General features: G+C 41.3%; 1 protein-coding gene across 12 annotated transcripts in view; it reads left to right on the forward strand.

Annotated features, from left to right (window-relative positions):
- The window catches only part of KIAA1217 (KIAA1217 ortholog), a 374,037-nt gene that overhangs the window by 177,479 nt on the left and 179,694 nt on the right, over positions 1–16,864 (forward strand). The window contains exon 1 of one of the 12 annotated variants that reach the window (XM_057432468.1): positions 15,500–15,876. The exons of 9 other annotated variants lie outside the window; for them this stretch is intronic. In XM_057432468.1, the coding sequence (XP_057288451.1) occupies positions 15,807–15,876 (70 nt within the window). In that variant the 5' untranslated portion in view covers positions 15,500–15,806. Of the gene's footprint in view, positions 1–15,499; positions 15,877–16,864 lie in introns of those variants that run through there. 2 more of the 12 variants (XM_057432471.1, XM_057432477.1) reach the window with 2 other exon arrangements.

Raw genomic sequence — 16,864 nt, forward strand, 5'->3', positions numbered from 1 at the left:
AGCTATATATTTATTGGTATTTTTCTTTCCATAGGCAATGCTAATATTTTCTTGGGGTCTAAATCCAGCCCCATCCCTGGGAAAAAAAAAAAATGCAGTAATGTTAAGAAGTAAAGCAGAATGTCCCATGTGCAGGTACTTTATATGAGCAATTCAAAATTCTTCCAGCATCACAGCTGGTATTTGGTGGTTTTATGTTTTGTTTTGTTTTTATCACCAACCAGGCATCAAACCCAGCAACTAAAATACAATTATAAAAGTTTAGTTTTTCTTCAGAACTTAGCAGTTCATACTGATGACATTGTAGTGAGTGAGCAAAGTGCCAAGCATGCATGCCTCCATGCATCATCAGTGTAACTACAAAAACAAGTGCCATGAGTTTTTACAGAGTAAAATGTACCATCTTCCACATAAGACCTATTTTGAGATCTTAAGTAGAGTTTTAGTGGTTAATCAGTCTAATTATATTGGCTTGCTGCAGATTCTCTTGTGGTCTAGCCAGTTTTGGGGCTGTGGTGAAAGCCAGACGTCTGAGGCTTCCCTCTGAGAACAAGTAAGGTCTTAGAGGCAGCACCAGATATTTTAAACTGTTTCATGCCTTCCTTATAGAGAACTAGAAGATCACAGTTTGAGGTTTCCCAAACAGCATCTAAGATAACTTTAACTTTACTTATGCAGGCCTGATAAAGCTTTTGGACTTTTCTCTCAGATGGGGATCTTCCGTTAGCAATCTGCTATGATGTGACTTCAGTCTTGGGTTTGTGCACAGCACTTTCCTTAATTACCTGGGAGGAGAAGTCTGCCCACTGCCTATGGCACAGCTCCCACCATCACCAGGCATAGGGAGTACACAGGACATGCTTCTGCATACTCTTCTTTTGGAGCTCATTTTGTTTCACTGAGGAGGAGAGGCAAATTATTTTAAAAACATCTTAAAAAAGAAAAAAAAATCTTAAAAAAAAAGTGGTTTGCATGTTGTTAATATCTCTATTGGCAAAGTCTGGTTTCTCTGTTCATCTGTTTTCCCCACACTTTCATTAGAGGGCTGTAACTTGAAGCTGCAAAGGAAGTTTTGAAACAGACAATGGGTGGAGATCAACCTATTTTCTCAGTGCTTTGGGACTTTCCATGGTAAGAAACTGTTTGTTTAGTTTTGCAAAAATTGCATGTATTTCATTGGCAGGACATTGAGCATAGCCGTCTGATGACCACAAAGTGAAAACCTAGGACAAGTCTTAAGACAAAATAGCAAGACAGGAAGCGATTTCCCTCTCGTCCTGCTGGGCTGTGTGCTTTAAGGGATAGCAGCTTCAATGCCCGCAGGAGGTGGCTGCTCGCTTTCCCTGTAGGTAGTCACACTGATGCTGAACAGCCTCTGGCTGTTGTAAACCCCCAGCCCAACTCGCTGCCTCTCAACAGTCCAACTATCCATTCCTGTCCAGCTACTAACAGCTTTGAAACGTCAACCTTTTACATACTGGCAGTTTTTATTCCTGTGTTTTGTGGGGGAATAAAAAGGGCTATATGGAGCAAAGTAAGATAAGTTGTCAGCAAAATATGTTGAAGAAGACAAGCCAAAAGATGAGAGAAGAAAGAGCTAAGCAGGCAGTCACAGCCTGTGTGTGTGTGTGTTTACGTGAGAGGAAGAAGTGTTACCTTCTCTGTGTGGTGCCGTATGTTGCATAGACCTGAGATCCTGGCACTGCTCAGCAGAGCCCGGTGTGGATGCCACGATGTGTCTACATGGATTGGGGTCAAAGTGTAGAAGGAAGTGCTGTTTGCAACTCTTTTGGCACAGCCACAGCAACCACTCGTGAAGTGTTATGGACAGAAGTTTAAGAGCAGGATTCATGCTTTGGTTTTCAAAGGCTGGCCAGGAGTCATGCAACAACTCCATCTGGTATGGAATTGCAAACAGAAATGTACTGCAAAGGAAAGACAGACAGTCCTTAGCCTTGTAAAACAACATTTTATGATGGTGAGAGTCTCCTTAGAATACAATCGGAGCTGAATAGTTTTGTTTCAAGAGAGACGTGTTCAAGAAACTGATTGTCTAGTCTGCTGGCAGAAAAACAGTATGACAAAAAGTGCTGGGCAAAAATAGAAATAGGAAAGTCTTCATACGAGAATGTGGAACACAAGTCTAAAATTTAGGATTAAATATATGCGTGGCTCTTGAGGAAAACAGTCTACATGGGAATCACCCACTGCCTAAAACATTGTGGAAATGCTGAAGGGTATTAGAAGATATTTCCATGTATAGACAGTACATGTTTTTCCAAATAAAACCAAAAAATATTTTATTCTCAGAACTATTTAAGGAAATGTGATACCATCCAAAAAACGTTTGTGCAGATGTTTTCAAGAGACCACCACTGCCTGCAATGGAGAGCTGTCCTCTGAACAACCTGTGTTCTGCTCTGCCTGTGTGTAAGAGTCATCTCCTGTAACACTGGCCTTACAAGTGCTGGTCGTTTAGAATAATGTGTATGCTGCTTTCCAGTTATGGAGAGGCATCTCAGGAGACTAATTCACCCCATCCTATAATAGGTGTCTAGAATGAGTGGGATGAGTAACCTGCAGCAGGTTCCTGTTTCACCTAGGTACATAGCTGACACTAGTTTGATGTTATTTTTGTACTTCTATAGCTGAGACTTGATGAGGTGTGGCAGGCTGCCTTCCCTTCAGAAGAAGGAAGCTCTGGGATTCTTTGGTGGTATCTAAGTCCTGTCAGCTAGAAAGTAGCACTCTGATTTTCAATTGCTTGCAGTGTCAATATTGCAGATAAACCAACTCTAGAACAAGCAGTGCTTCTGCCAGCCTGCAGCCACCTTTCCAAGTTTGTATGCAGGGGCCTTTGTCGCCAACAGAGGACAGATTTGGCTGCTCTGTCTAAACACCAGTATGCAAAGATTGCTTATGCAAGGTGTTGTGAACTGTATGTACTCCACACCCATGAAGCTTTTGTGTTTGGTCTGTTCTTTCAACCACGTCAGATTTTCTGGATCAAGAGTTACTGAGATACATCACTGTATATCATGTCATATGTGCATCACTTTGAAAAACAGTATTTAATCATGCAAATAAAATGTTTACGGAGAGTCTTCTCCAACATATCCCAGCAGTTCCCTGTTACTGTGGTACCTCCAAGCGCACGACACTCATCACTAGTCCGATATGTTTCTGCAGTTAGCACAGAAGTACATAATCTCAGGAATGAAACTGCCGTTACTTTTCTGAAAGTTTGTTAATTCAGTAAGAACTGCTTTCTAAAGTACTTGAAACTCTAATGAGATTCTGGATAGGCCTCTTTCAAGTCAGCCAGTCATAACATTCCTTGAGAAATTGCTAGTAAAAAGTTTCTTACTGTGCATAGCTGCTTAATAAAAGGTGTATTATTCTTTGCCCTTCAAAAATCTCTTGACTGAAAAAAAAAAAAAAAAGCAGTTCTCCTGTTTTCTTGGAATAGGAAAACAGGGAAGTGGTTAAACACCCACAGCAAGGGAAGGAAACAGTAAAGGCAAATTCCAAAGAACTACAAGGACAAATCATGTGACATCATGATGCCTTCATGGGGAGGTTGTGTGTGGTAGTGTGGGCAGATACTCAGATTTCCTGTTTCTAAATAAGCAAATTGTGAAAGATCCTACTGATCCCTGTACTACACTGTGGAGTACCATGCACTGATCTGCACAGCCTTACCTGCCCTTACTCCCTATCCTGTATTACAGAAGGATGGGGAAGGGTGAGGGATGCTTGGTGCCGCTCTCTGCTTCAGCCTGAGTCATGGCACCTAAAGTCCTCCAGCGTGGCATCTCGATAATGGGGGATTAATAAGGGAGAAAAGATGATCTCAGCCCCCAAAGCTGTGCAGATCCCTGGCACAAAAGGTTTAATAGCATTCTGACACTTGGTGGTAGCCAGAGCTTTAGATGCTGATGCCGTGTAAGATTTACCCTGCATTGTCTGCCACCTCTGGGGAATAGCTGAAGCACTGCAAATTCATTCTTTAGGTTTCACTACACTAACTTCCCTGTGTAGACAAATGTTTAAGGCCATTTATACAATAGATGAGATGATATGACTTAACATATTGTATGCCATTCATTCTCTCCCATATCCTCACCCCAGGAAGAGATTTCTGTATGATTCGCACTACACAGCAGTGTTTTGATTACATCTGGGCTTGTTATTTTTCTGTTGTAAGTGCTTCTATTTCTTTATGTTTATCACGTATGACAAAGTGTTACTGTCAGCATTAGGGCTTCTCATACTTTGTCAAGTGTAAGAGCAGTTGTAGGAGGTCAGACCAGAGGTGCAGCCCAACAACCTGTCTCTAAATGATGGTTACCTAGGGAAGAATACAAGATCAGTGAGAGTACATAGTGATACTTCTGGAATATCCTCCCAGATCCCAGCAATATATGATTAGGAGTTTACATTAAATAAAACAAGGATTATATCCCTTTTTTTAAACAGTGCTTAATGGATTTTTTTTCCATTAACTTGTTATTTTATTTTTTAAACTCAGCAACTGCAGTGTCTCATCAAGAAGTTCCCCAGCTTACCATCAGTTCCATAGTGATCTGTAAAATTATATTCACATCTATGTACTTTTGAGTCATTAGCCTACCTGTTTCATTTGATGACCTTACAGTCTGTATTGAGAGAGACAATGAACAGTCTTTTCCTATTCAGCTTCTCTCTGTCTCTCATTTTTATAGACCTCAAACAGATGTTTGAGTCATCTGTTTTCAGAATGGAGACTCCTACATAATTTAGTTGTTCCTTGTACAGAAACTGTTCCATAACTTTGATCATCCATGCTGCCTTTTTCTTAACATTTCTTCTTCTGCTATATCTTTTTTGACCTGGAGTGAATTAGAACTGCATGCAATATTCAAAATGTGGGTAGGTTGTGGATTTGTACAGTAGCGTAATGATATTATCTGTCTTGTTCACTATTCTTTTCCTAGCATTTTCTAATATGTTTGTTTTTTTAATCACTAATGAGCACTGAGCTTAAATTTTCATTAAATGGTTATAACTTCAAACTCTCTTTCTGAGTGGTAATAGTCTGTTCAAAGTTAATGTACATCACTTTACATTTATCTACATGAGATTTCATCTGTCACTTTACCAGCTAGTCAGCAAATCTTGTGAAATCTCTTCTTCATAATCAGCCCTTGTCTTTACTTCACTGAATATTGTAATGTTCTCAGGAAGCTCTGCCACCTCACTTAGGCCCTCTTTTCCATCTCGCTAATGCTGAGGGCTGCCTGGACCAATGCTTTCTCTGTGATGTCATTGGTAATCTCCATCCCCTGGGGAATTTGGCTGTTGTTCCTATAGCATCTTTAATATCTTTATTCAATTTTTTTATCAATAGGAGTATCTCCTCTCTTTGTTTCTTTCTTTACCAAGGGATGTTGCCACATGCCCTGTGGAAATCCAAGGGTATCTGCTGGCTATCACATGCTAGCTCACTGGTTTGGGAAATGGAAATGCAGTTCTTGCTTCTGCTTTCCCCAGCCCATATGATCTTGTGTTTGAGGTTCTCCCTGCAACATGAAATTATTATTTTCACAGGACCACATTTGGGGTTTGCTACTTGCCTAACACATTGTCCACATGGAACGTGTCAAGAGTCTATTGCGGAGTGACATACACTGCTTTCTGAAGTCAGGGCGAAGTATTTCTGGTTCTTATTTTAGCTCCATCAGCAAAAGAAAATTACAAGTGATAGTGCCTCTGTGGCTGAATTTGTGGTTTATTGAATACTGTGGCAGAGCCCACAAGATGACGAGAGAAAATAATGTCTGATTTTAAATTTCAGCTGTTGGATGCAGCTGCAGCTTTCAGAAAGCTTTTCAGCCTGGTTCCTGCCCCATTTTCTCCTAGCTTCCTCTTGCTGCAAAAGGAAAGCTGAATTGCAACACTGAACACTCTATGACTTAGGATTTTTGGTACGCAGACAACTTAGTCTTTAAATGGCCTGTCTTTGAGCATAGGTATTATCAGATGTATGTTATTTGAGACGGGGCTGAAGATACAAAATTTTTTAGTTAATTTTTTAAAGCCTGAATGTGTAGCAATATATTAGCTGCTTTATTTAAAAAATTGAAGGTGGATGATTTAAAGCTGTCTGCAAGGGGCCAAGATTTTATGTTTGTATTTTATTGAGATGTCACCTCATCAAAATTCATAGTTACTTATCATGTATAGAATAAAGCTGCTATATTCTTACAACTGGTGACAACCACAAGATGAAGAGGAATTAGTCTTTAAAAAAATAAAGACTCCCTGCATCATGGCAGTCCCATGCTGATGAAGACAGCTGAGGAACTGAAAACATGCTACTTTTCAACAATCGAGGCTTTATTCGTGTCTTGGAAACACTCCTGAGATTTGCATGGAGCTATGAAGAAAAGGTATTTAGTGATGATTTGCAAAGCACTGCCACAGTCTTAATGTCTGTGACTAAAATCAAGTACAGTGTAAGACAGTGTTGAAAAGGACCTCATGATGCCCTGGAGGTTCGGTGTGGCCTTGGCCTAGAGAGGAATATTTCTCAGGCTCTTAAAGTCAGAAGACCACCCAGTCTTTTCCTTGCAGGGCAGGGAAAACAAACAAATTACCTTCTTTGATGGCTGAGGAAAGAAAGTGGTAGATAATTACTGCCTGTAGCATTTTACCCCCTAATTGCGGTATTCAACCTGTATTTTCTGATTGCATTTAGGCACTTCTTTTGAAAACTGTTCAGATTTGACATAGATGTTTCAAGTGATGTCAGACCTGTAAAGCCCTCTGTCCTAATTTCCATTCCTCAGACCATCTTCTGCACTTAGGTTTCCTCCCATAGTCCTGGATAGAGGAAAGCTCTGGCTAGAGCTTCTCTAGCAGGATCCAGCTGTTCTTCATTTGCACTATTACATCAAGACTCCTTGCAAAAAAAGCAGACTAAAAGCATAGAATGAATACTACTCATGGGCTTCAAACGCATATTTTGCTTACCCAATGCCCTCTTCCAAGGGCACTCCTGCATTACTCTCTGCTGTGAGAGAGGATTTATATGAGCTTATAAAAATAAATGGGGGCATATAAGTAATATTGTCATCTTGTGTCAAAGAGATTTTGATACTTCTTTCCTTCCGGCTGTCCAGAATTTTCTCCAGCTGGTAAAAGGGTTTAGGTTTCATTCAGCTGCAGTCTTGAAGTAGCATCTTTTAATGGCAGCAGAAAGCAAAAACAGGGGGGAAAAGTATGAATTTATCATTGGACCTTGTTGTGTTAATTATGAAAGAGTAAGGCAATAGCATGAAAATCATAAATAAAATTGAATAAATTACAAAGTTATACTTCTGCAGATCAGTCTTGGAAATCAGATTATTGGGATACATGTGTATTCAGTAAACATATGTTATCAACTAGTGTTAACAACCTTTTCCTTTGGAGTGAAGAGAACCTGTCATTGTTGCTACTTACTGCCTGTCCCCTCTCCTCAGCTACACTGCATGTAAAGGCGTGTGCTATATTATGAGACATATTCGTCTATCCCAGTGCAGACTTAGAGTTTGTAAAGGGAGATAACTAATACGATGTCATTGTACGCTGTCAGCGGAGAGCTCACCTGTGAGTCACCACATTGTTTGAGAAGTTTTTGTAAGAAATACAAACCAGTTGGAATTAAATTGTCTTGGGTCATGTATTTATTCATTAGAGAGACAGAGGCTCTACTTCTGAATAAGCTTAAACCTTCTATAACACCTTTCTGTGCTGACGTTGCTTATTCTTGCCTTCACCTCAGGCAATTCTGTGTGCTTCTTGGAGCCTGATGAGACAGATCATTGTTACTTTCTCTCCCTTTTTATCTTCTCCAGTAGTGTTGCACAGACGGAGCAGACTTCCCCTTGTAGGAGAAATAGGATATGACACCAGAGTCATGACACTGCAGCTCGCTCAGTGCTTGGGACATTTTGCCCTTGCCAAACCAAAGCACCCTGTCCCTCTTTTGTGAGGAGGTAGCTGTGGCCACAGGCTCCCTGTCCCAGCTGGGAGGAGTGCTCCAGCCCTACACCCCTTTCCCTGGGGGCTCCCTGCTGTTGTGCAGCATCCAGCTGCACTGGTATTCTCAGAGGTAAAGTTAGATCACACACCCTTTTATTACTGTTAGCATATTAAGTTCAGAAGAATAGGCTCTGATAATCCTGCTAGCAGGCGACTGGCATACTAGAAAGAAAATGAAGATGTTTACCAAGATGAAAACCAAGACTTCAGGAGCCCAGCTGATGTGAATGATTGAAGAGGAGGTTGTGAAGTGGCTTTCTTGCCGAGTGCAGGTCCTACAGCACTGATGTGTATGGCTGGCAAAGGAGGAATTACTCTGATTGCTGGAAATAGAAGTTAAGTCAACTTTACCCTGAAGAAATAGGAAGCAATTTCTTAGCACTGCGGGTAACTAAACATCAGTCAATTAACTATAACATAGCTGTGAAATGAGTATATTTGCAAAGCCGTGTTGGGCCAGGTGCAGGAAGAAAGCCTGTATTTATGGTGGTGGTTGTTGCAGGGTGGAGGGTCGTGGCAGTCCTGCTGCTGCTGGATGTGGTATACCTGTGCTGTCAGCTCCATCAGCCACCTTTGTGGGCCTCCGTGCTAAAATGCCCTCAAATAATATGCTTGTAGCACTGGCAGCTCTGTGTTAAAGACAATGATTATAATCAGCTTTTAGCCGGTAATCTGCAGCATTCAGGTGGATTTGCTCCCCTCCATGTACGCTGTGCTAAGTATGTTTCAGGGTGCTTTTCTTCCTCCTTTCAGTTCTTTTTCATGCATAAGAGACTAACTGTGCTGGAGACAGTGACTGGATGTGTGCACCACACAGCAGCTTTGAGGTTAGGATAGTTTGGGTTTTTTTTTTAAAGTGGATGTCTCACCTGGCAAATTAAAGGCAAAGAACTTTTCTCAGGGTTAAGTTAGTTGGGAGCTTGATGTTCTTCCCTTTCTTATGCTGATCATCTGGGTAGATCTCTGCACATGTGGTGGTGCTTGAAACAAATGCTAGTGCAGATGCAACACTGGTCTCTTGAGATCAGTAAGGTCATCTCCACCTCATTTAAGTGTTTGGCTTTCGTGTGAGGACCCCACATCAAATTTAATGGTTTGTGTTAGATGGGAAGTCAGACAAGATAATCAAATGGTCCCTGTTGCCCTAAAGCTATGAAATCCTCGATACCGAAGAGTGAATTAATAAGTGTGCACCCTGGCAGAACAGATTGGGTAGGCCTGAGAAAGAACAGGAGTGCCACTGCTGTCAGCTCTGATTGCTTTCTTACTAATCAGCTGTCTTAATGGTAGCATCAGTGTGGCCTGGGAATGTCAGAGAGGCACTTTTGAAGGAAGGGGATATATAAAGTGTTGGAGAGGAAGTTCTACACTATCCTTGTGCTCTTACATATGCCTTCAGGAGCTGGTGCTCTACAAGGAGTAGAAACAAAAGCTTTACAAGCTGCAACCTGTGACTATCCATGCTGGGTTAGAAATCAGCTCCACACGGAAACAAAGCTGTAAGAATTTATTCTGCTTATCTTTATCTCTTTTCAGACATTTAGATTGTCATTTGCTGTGTAGTACCGCTTTTGTGGCAGGAAACAAGCTGTAGTAAGAACAATTAAAAATGCTCAATATATTAAGTCATACTGGTGCTGACCTCTCCTGTGATTTTAGTCCGAGGCTCAGAAAAAAACATAGTTCTTGCCAGTGACATTGTGGAGAAAAGTCAAATCTATGATTGTGTACAGCCCAGAGGTGAATAAAATGAATAATATTCCCCAAAAGTAACTTTTAAGAAAGACCATCAACATGAATTGTCTGAATGCTGTGAGTTGACAATACCGGTACCATTGTGTTAATTTCGAATAATTATTTACTAATTACTTTATTTAAACTATTATTTTGTGGTAGAATATTTATCAGAATTGACTGTTGGTAAGTAAGTAGTTACAGTGATCACAACATAACTTAAACTATTGTATTATTTCTGGACCCAAGCTCCATCAAAGTACACTTTGTATTTCACATTAATTCAAGCGGTTACCTGACAATCTTATAAACTCCGTGTATACTTGGTAACCAAGCTGAAATAAAGGATCTCTTGTGATTCTTTTAAAGTATAACTGTACTTTGCAGAGAGAAATCCTTGATACCTTTGATCACTAAAGCATGCCGTCTTGTACATTTACAACCAGATCCTGCAGACATCTGTGAAACCAGCAACAGTCAATGTGTCAGGCATTAAGTCTGTTGTTCTGGTACTGCTAAAAGGTTGGACCAGTTTGAATTCAAACCCTCACCAGAGCTCTGTTTGAGGGAATTCATCCAAAAGGGAACTTATCAAAACCAAAATGCTTTACACTGGGGAGAAATAGACTTTGAATGTAGAGCAGATGGACTTAAAAGTGACCTCCACTCCCTTTCTTTCACCTCCCCCAGAAGCAATTCCCTACTGTTCCTTCCCACCCACATATTGCTTTTTATTTAATTAAACTCTAGTGATTAAAATTTCTGTGATGTAAAGCACATTTTCCTTTCACATTGATTTCTTTGGTACCTTACAAAAACAGATGTTCATATTTTCTATTTCTGTGTTTGCATGCAGATCTCGTTGCTTACCATAGGTGATCCTGCATGGGAAGTTTTATGTGTGGAGGACTGGCCAGGCTGGCAAGCATAAGGAAGAGCTGTAGCATGCCAAGGTCTAAGTTGGCTGTGTTGGTGGCAATATGCTAGTATTAACGTTAGATAGGGAAGTTATGTTAAAGTGTATCTAGAGTTAGCTTTGTTGGGATTGCCCCAAATTAGAGAGGGAGATAAAGTTATGGAAGAGAAAAATTGTCTTTCTTTTTTTCCTCCCCACTTGAATGTTAGAGCTTCTTTGCAGCAAAAAGTCTTTTTTCTCAGTTTGATTTAGGACATGCACAGGTGTTTACTGCATTCAGACCTTTTCACTTGTTCAAAAACTTGGGAGGGGGAGGAAGGAAACAAGAATAAAACTTGGAAAACAGAAACATAATGTAGATGTCCAGATGTGAGAGTTGTGAGCTTGAGTAAAATGTCTTGTGGAGTGAATGAATCTCTGTTACTTGGAGATGTGTAAGGCACTTAACAGCACAGTGCTTGCTGGCAGGAGGTGAGCTGGGACACTTCTTTGTACATGACAGCTCAGTGATGACAAGCGGCAGGTGATTACACCTATATTCCAGAGCTCCATTTGAAATGGAATTAGAAAGTTGAATGTATCTACTGCCTGAATATCTGTGTTCAACCTCTTAGTGACTCTTTTTAATAGCTGTTTTAGCGATTAAAACTGGTGGTGGCTCTTGGCACCACTCAGTCTCTGAACTTCTCTGAAGAGCTAAAATCTGTAGGTCTAACAAGACACACTGAAGTTCTGTCATGGAGACGTGTAGAGAACCTCATACTCAATTTTATTTCTTGCATCAGCTGCAGTGTTGCCATTTCATTCCTTGGGCAATTTTTTCCTCTCGTGTATGAGAGTTCTTAACTGAACTGGAATGCATGGAACATAAATAATGGAACTCTCCACAGACTTCATAGCAGCAAAGGTAATTTAATGATAAATAATCCCAGAGGTTGTATTAGATTGTTTGTCATCATAAATTTTAAAATAAAATTCAGATGTTTTCCTTTAACCATGGGTTAGTTTAACCACTGTCCTTGCATTAGAAATAGAACCCAGTTTACTGAAATCCCTTACTAAACTAATAAGACCAAATTATTATAAAGCCCCCTTCCACTTATTAAATAAAACCCTCTGATTCCTTGTTGTACAATATCAAATCAGGACACAATTAATTTTAAAACAGTATAAACCTCTTTCCCCACAGATCTACCTTCAGGGAGAGGTTTTTTTCATTTTGCTTGTACAAGCTAGTGGCTAGTATTGTATAATCTTTGATAATATACTATCTGAACATGGTCCTGTTCTTTTAGGAGTGAGTCTATTTTAGTTTTAAGCATTGAGAGACCGCTCCAAGGACAGCAGTGAACTCACTGAGAACAGAGATGTGCTCAGTGAATTGCAACACTGAAGCTGCTCTCTGCTGGCGGAGGTGGAAATCAGAGTTTTGCCACCCTAAGTGCTGTTTCTCTATAATTGAAGTTACTTTCTCCATTTAAGATCTAATCTGTTGGTAGTGAATGGCCACCTGTGACTTCCTAGTGTGGAGGGACCTTTCCTGACCCGATGTAACATCCTCTTGGTGCTGCCCTCCTACAGGGCAGGCCTAAGCAGGCTCTAGCTGCATAATGGCAGTGCCACAGTGTGACCTGCTTGAGTGCTTGGAATTCCTCCCAGGCTTCTGCATCACCACACCAGGTCTAATATTTGTTTCTGGACTACAGTAGGGTAGACAGTTTGCTTCCTGCACAGAGCATTCATGGCGTTTTTCTCAGTGGCTACATGATTTCACATGGATATTGAGACATGTCTTTAATTACAGGATGCTTCTTCTGATTTAACTATTAATAATTAACTTCCCAGGTTTTTCCTTATGAATAATTGCTAGAACCATGAAGTCATTGTCGTGTAAGTTTGACTAATTGAGTGCAGCCAGTATTTGTTAATCGTTCCTTTTACATACACACTAAACCCAGAAGTGTTTAAGTTGCTCTGGGACATTAATTTTAAACACAATTAAAACAGCATAACCTGTTAGCAGTTATTCTTCATGCATTGTTTTGATATTGATGGGTCCAGATCTGAGCAGACTAATTAAAAGGAACCACTGTTATTGTTGATCCTGCAGATAAACAAATGCTGATTGCATTCTGTGAACTTGTTACTCAAGTTTATTTAACTTGTCGTTAGTGATTCATCCCAATGTCTGTGCTGGGGAGCTCCTTATTTGATCCTAACAGTATAAGATTCTGGCTGTCTCCAGTTTCTCAGCTGCTAAAGGAATTTCACCAATTCTTTTAAACAGACTTAGGTAACCTCTTAAGAATAGCATTGTTACATGTATTAATTAAATCCCATTTGGGACCAAGGACTTTTCCCTTAAAGTGAGGACATGCTTTTGAGACCTTGCCATCCCAACTGTCCCCTGTCCTGAGCAGCCACAGAGGTGATTATGGTTCCTCTGAGGCTGGGTGAGCTCTTTTGTTTTGTATGGTTTTGGTGATACTGAAGCATGCCATGTTTAGCCTCACCCTTTGCCAATGCTCTTTAATCCTGTTCAAGAAACTACTTCTGTAGCTGCAGATGTTCTAACTGGGTGTCAATCTCATCTCTGCATTTTGGGGGGGGGTCCATGTTGCTGAGGCCCTTTAGCAGCATCAGCAAGGCCATTTAGTGTTAGTCTCAGCAGTGAGAGCATCTTGTTTCCATGAAAGCAGCAGTTTCAGACCTGGCTGGCACTATCACAAGGGGCATGTGACTGCTCACTAGGACATGTCCATGGGGGAGTCAAGAGACCAACTCTCTGTCTTGTGCTCTTGGCTGTGGAAACTAATGGTGCTGGCTAAAAGTAGGTATTTTAATGTTAACAATTTTTTTTTTTAACTAATTTTCTATGTTTTTGTTGTCCCCCACCGTGGATGGAGGTAAAGCCTCCTAAGGGGCTAGAGTACACTGATTTTGATCTGCATACAAACTGTACTGATCTCCAGAAGGAACTCTGGTATTGCACAAGGCTAAAAAGCACCTTCCTTTTAGGCATTTGTAGGCAAGTATGGTTTGTGCTTTTCATTGTGTTATTTCAGGATAAGGTATTTTTAAATGCCCTTAGTTTCCTAACTCTCAGTTTCTGAGCCCTACAGGTGATGTTTTGGTGCAGCTTTCATGCTGCTACTCTAGGCAACTGCACTGGCTTTCTTTTCCCATCAGGGGTTTCTGAGTTATTTCACATTTCTTGAAGTCATTCGTGTTCAGTGATCACTGTTCCTGTAAGAGCCCTCTCCTCCTTCCAGCTGGCTGTGAATATAAGTTGCAAGAGGCCCATCATGCTTGTCCAGACTCTGGAAAACCTCAGTGTTAAAGGCACATTCCTCCATATCACAAAAAGCAACATCAGATTAGTGGGATGGCTGGCCATCAATTCTCCTCCTAAAATAGTCCACAATCAGAATGAGCAGTAACCCAAGGCCAGTAAAAACACTATTCTAACTACAATGTGTATCACACTGGTTCTTTTTTTTTTTTATATTGCAGGACAAATATAGGAGTATTCTGTTGGGAGCACTGTACTGAGGACCTTAAATAGCAGTGCTAATGCTTAGATTGTATTTTCATCTTTTCTGTGTTTTCCGTGCCAGATTTCTGGGACCTTTGCCAGGCTCCAAGACCATATAGAATTAATTGCTAAAAATGAAAATAAATATCTATTAAGTGTTAGAGAATAAGTATGTATGATATAATGAACAATAGTTCTGTTTGTTTATCAATTGTTAGTTGCAATTTACTCAAATGGGTTTTCTGTCTGGAAGGGGGAGGATTGGGGCAGGAGGATTCTTCTTGAGCTTCTGTATTGAATTTATATACACACAAAACATTTCTGCATTCAATAATCTAAGTAGACGGGATGACATTTCTGCCAGATAGAAATGTAGAAGGAAATGTAGGGGAATTTTCCTAGCCTGTCTGGACTGGATAGTTGAGAGGTCATTGCAAGCAATTTAGCTGATGTTATATTGAAGTCAGAGTTAAAGACAGCTTGGAGGATCAGATTATGCTAGGTCTGTTTAAAAGACATCCAAGATACTAACTGTTATCTGCTGTTGCAGTACAGGGTTGATTTAAATGAGAAATTGCATATTTTCATTAATATCCCAGTTATGCTTTGTTCTTAACCTAATTCAGAAGTTGTCTGCGGATAAACTTTCTGGTCTTGGTGCTGTAACTCAACACTCAGTTTGTTCCACCATCTCTGGCTCCGAGTTATGATTTTGATAGACTAATTAGGTCTAATATATTCTCCACTAAATCAACACATGTGGCATCTGGTGGAATCTGTGGGATTTGATCTCATTCTTCTCAGCCATATTACTTTTCTGCCTTGCAGCCTGGTGGATCTATTGGAACTTGTGCAGGCTTCTGGCCTCTGATCTGCCAAAAGAGAATTAGTTATATGTTTCTATATGCTTTGCTACTGAGGCTTCAAAATCCCTCTTAACCCAAGTCCCTTCTTACATCTTGCTACCATTCATTTTTATTGGCTTCACTAAAGTTAAATTCCTGTATCTTGATTTTTTTTCACCCTAATTCATTCTCTGAGCAGCCTGAAAGAATTCAACAGAAAACAAAACTCAAAGCGCTTATATAATGAATTACTTTTAAACTAGACTCTAAAACAGACAGAGGAGCGTTTATCAGGAATGTTTGTGGGCTTGGTGGTTACGAGCTTAAAAAAATACTCGGTGGAAAGCCTTTTGTCCCATGACAGAGATTTAAAAGGCTATGGATTCGGATTCCAGCAGAGACTCAGGCCTGTAATCACGTTTGAAATGTTGCCTTTCATAAGGCTCGGCGGCTGCCGCGGGAAGCGAGCCGGCTAGGGGCGAGCCGGCAGGAAAGCCCATCACCTGCTGGGGCCCCGGCCCGGGGGGGGGGCTCACTGCCTGCCCGCCGCCGCCGTTCACACTGCCCCGGAGCCCGGTCCCGCTCCGCGGCGTGCGGCGGGGCGCCGGGGAAGGCAGAGCTCCGCTTCTCCTCCCCGGGACCGGCGCTGACAGCCCCGGCGCTGCGCCTTCCAAGTTGGAGAGGGGAGCCCGGGCGGTAGGCAGGGACAATGGAGGAAAAGGAAAGCCAGAAACTTGAGCTGTGCCGGGCTTGCTCAGCAGACAGCAGGCAGATGAAGGGTAAGTAAGAGAATCAGGCAAAGATGGAGTTGCGCTTAGACGGACCCCTCGTTGCTGCTTGTTATAACTGGAGGCAGAATGCGTGGAAAAGGACTGAAAAAAAGCACGTCTTTCTTGTGCTTATGGCTCCGCAGACTGCCCTAGTACTCCGACTTTGAGAGTTTAACTTTGTCTTTATAGAGATTTGTGTCTAACACCTAAAGCCGGGAGCACGCTACACCGCTGTCACAGAGGCAGGACCCTGCCCGCGGCGCAGGGTGCTGCTCCCGCGGGAATGGGGGAAGAAATAAAGTCTCGTCCCCTTTAAATGCGCTGCCGGCTTCATCTATGGTAGAGAAACAGCTCCTCTTTCACAAAAGTGGGTTTGAGCTCATCTTTTCCTCGGGGTGACTTTCGAAAGAGGGAGATTGGCGGCAGATTGTCACAGGGTTAGTGTACTCCGTGTGAAACCCGTTGGGTTTGGTTTGAAGCCAAGCCAAGCCGTGATGAGCTGGTTTTCACGGCGGGTCAGCTGTGGGGCGGTTGTACAGTCACTGTTGCACTATGTGTTTTGTCTAAAAGTGAATAGAAACTATTTCCTGGTGAATTCTACGTGGGCTATTCCACGTGGAGCACGACGTTCAGGTAGCTTGACTAAACGCCTGATCTAATCTGTATCTGTTACAGTAGCTGTGGAGCACCTGTGGACATTCTCTGTTCGTGTGCATTGTATTCCTTACAGGCACTTGAGACAAAGTTGTGACTGTGCTGCTTTGAAACGAATAGTGCATGGTTGGGTACATGCAGTTTTAAAAGAAATCACACAAGTTTACAAGTGTGTAATACCAGAAAATAGTGCATAGAGAATTTAGGAGAAAAAAATACCCCCTTTTAACTTGGGGGTTCATTAATTGCTTGATGCTCTATTGAATAATTTTCTACAAGTTAAAATCCTGGGCAATGTGAGTCACGTGCATCTGTGTCTGTATATGTTTATGTTTAGTGGGAT

Source organism: Pezoporus wallicus, unplaced genomic scaffold (genome assembly GCF_028554395.1).
Source record: "Pezoporus wallicus isolate ANWC-B61680 ecotype Strahan unplaced genomic scaffold, APGP_CSIRO_Pwel_v1 scaffold_2584, whole genome shotgun sequence".
Classification (NCBI taxonomy): domain Eukaryota; kingdom Metazoa; phylum Chordata; class Aves; order Psittaciformes; family Psittacidae; genus Pezoporus; species Pezoporus wallicus.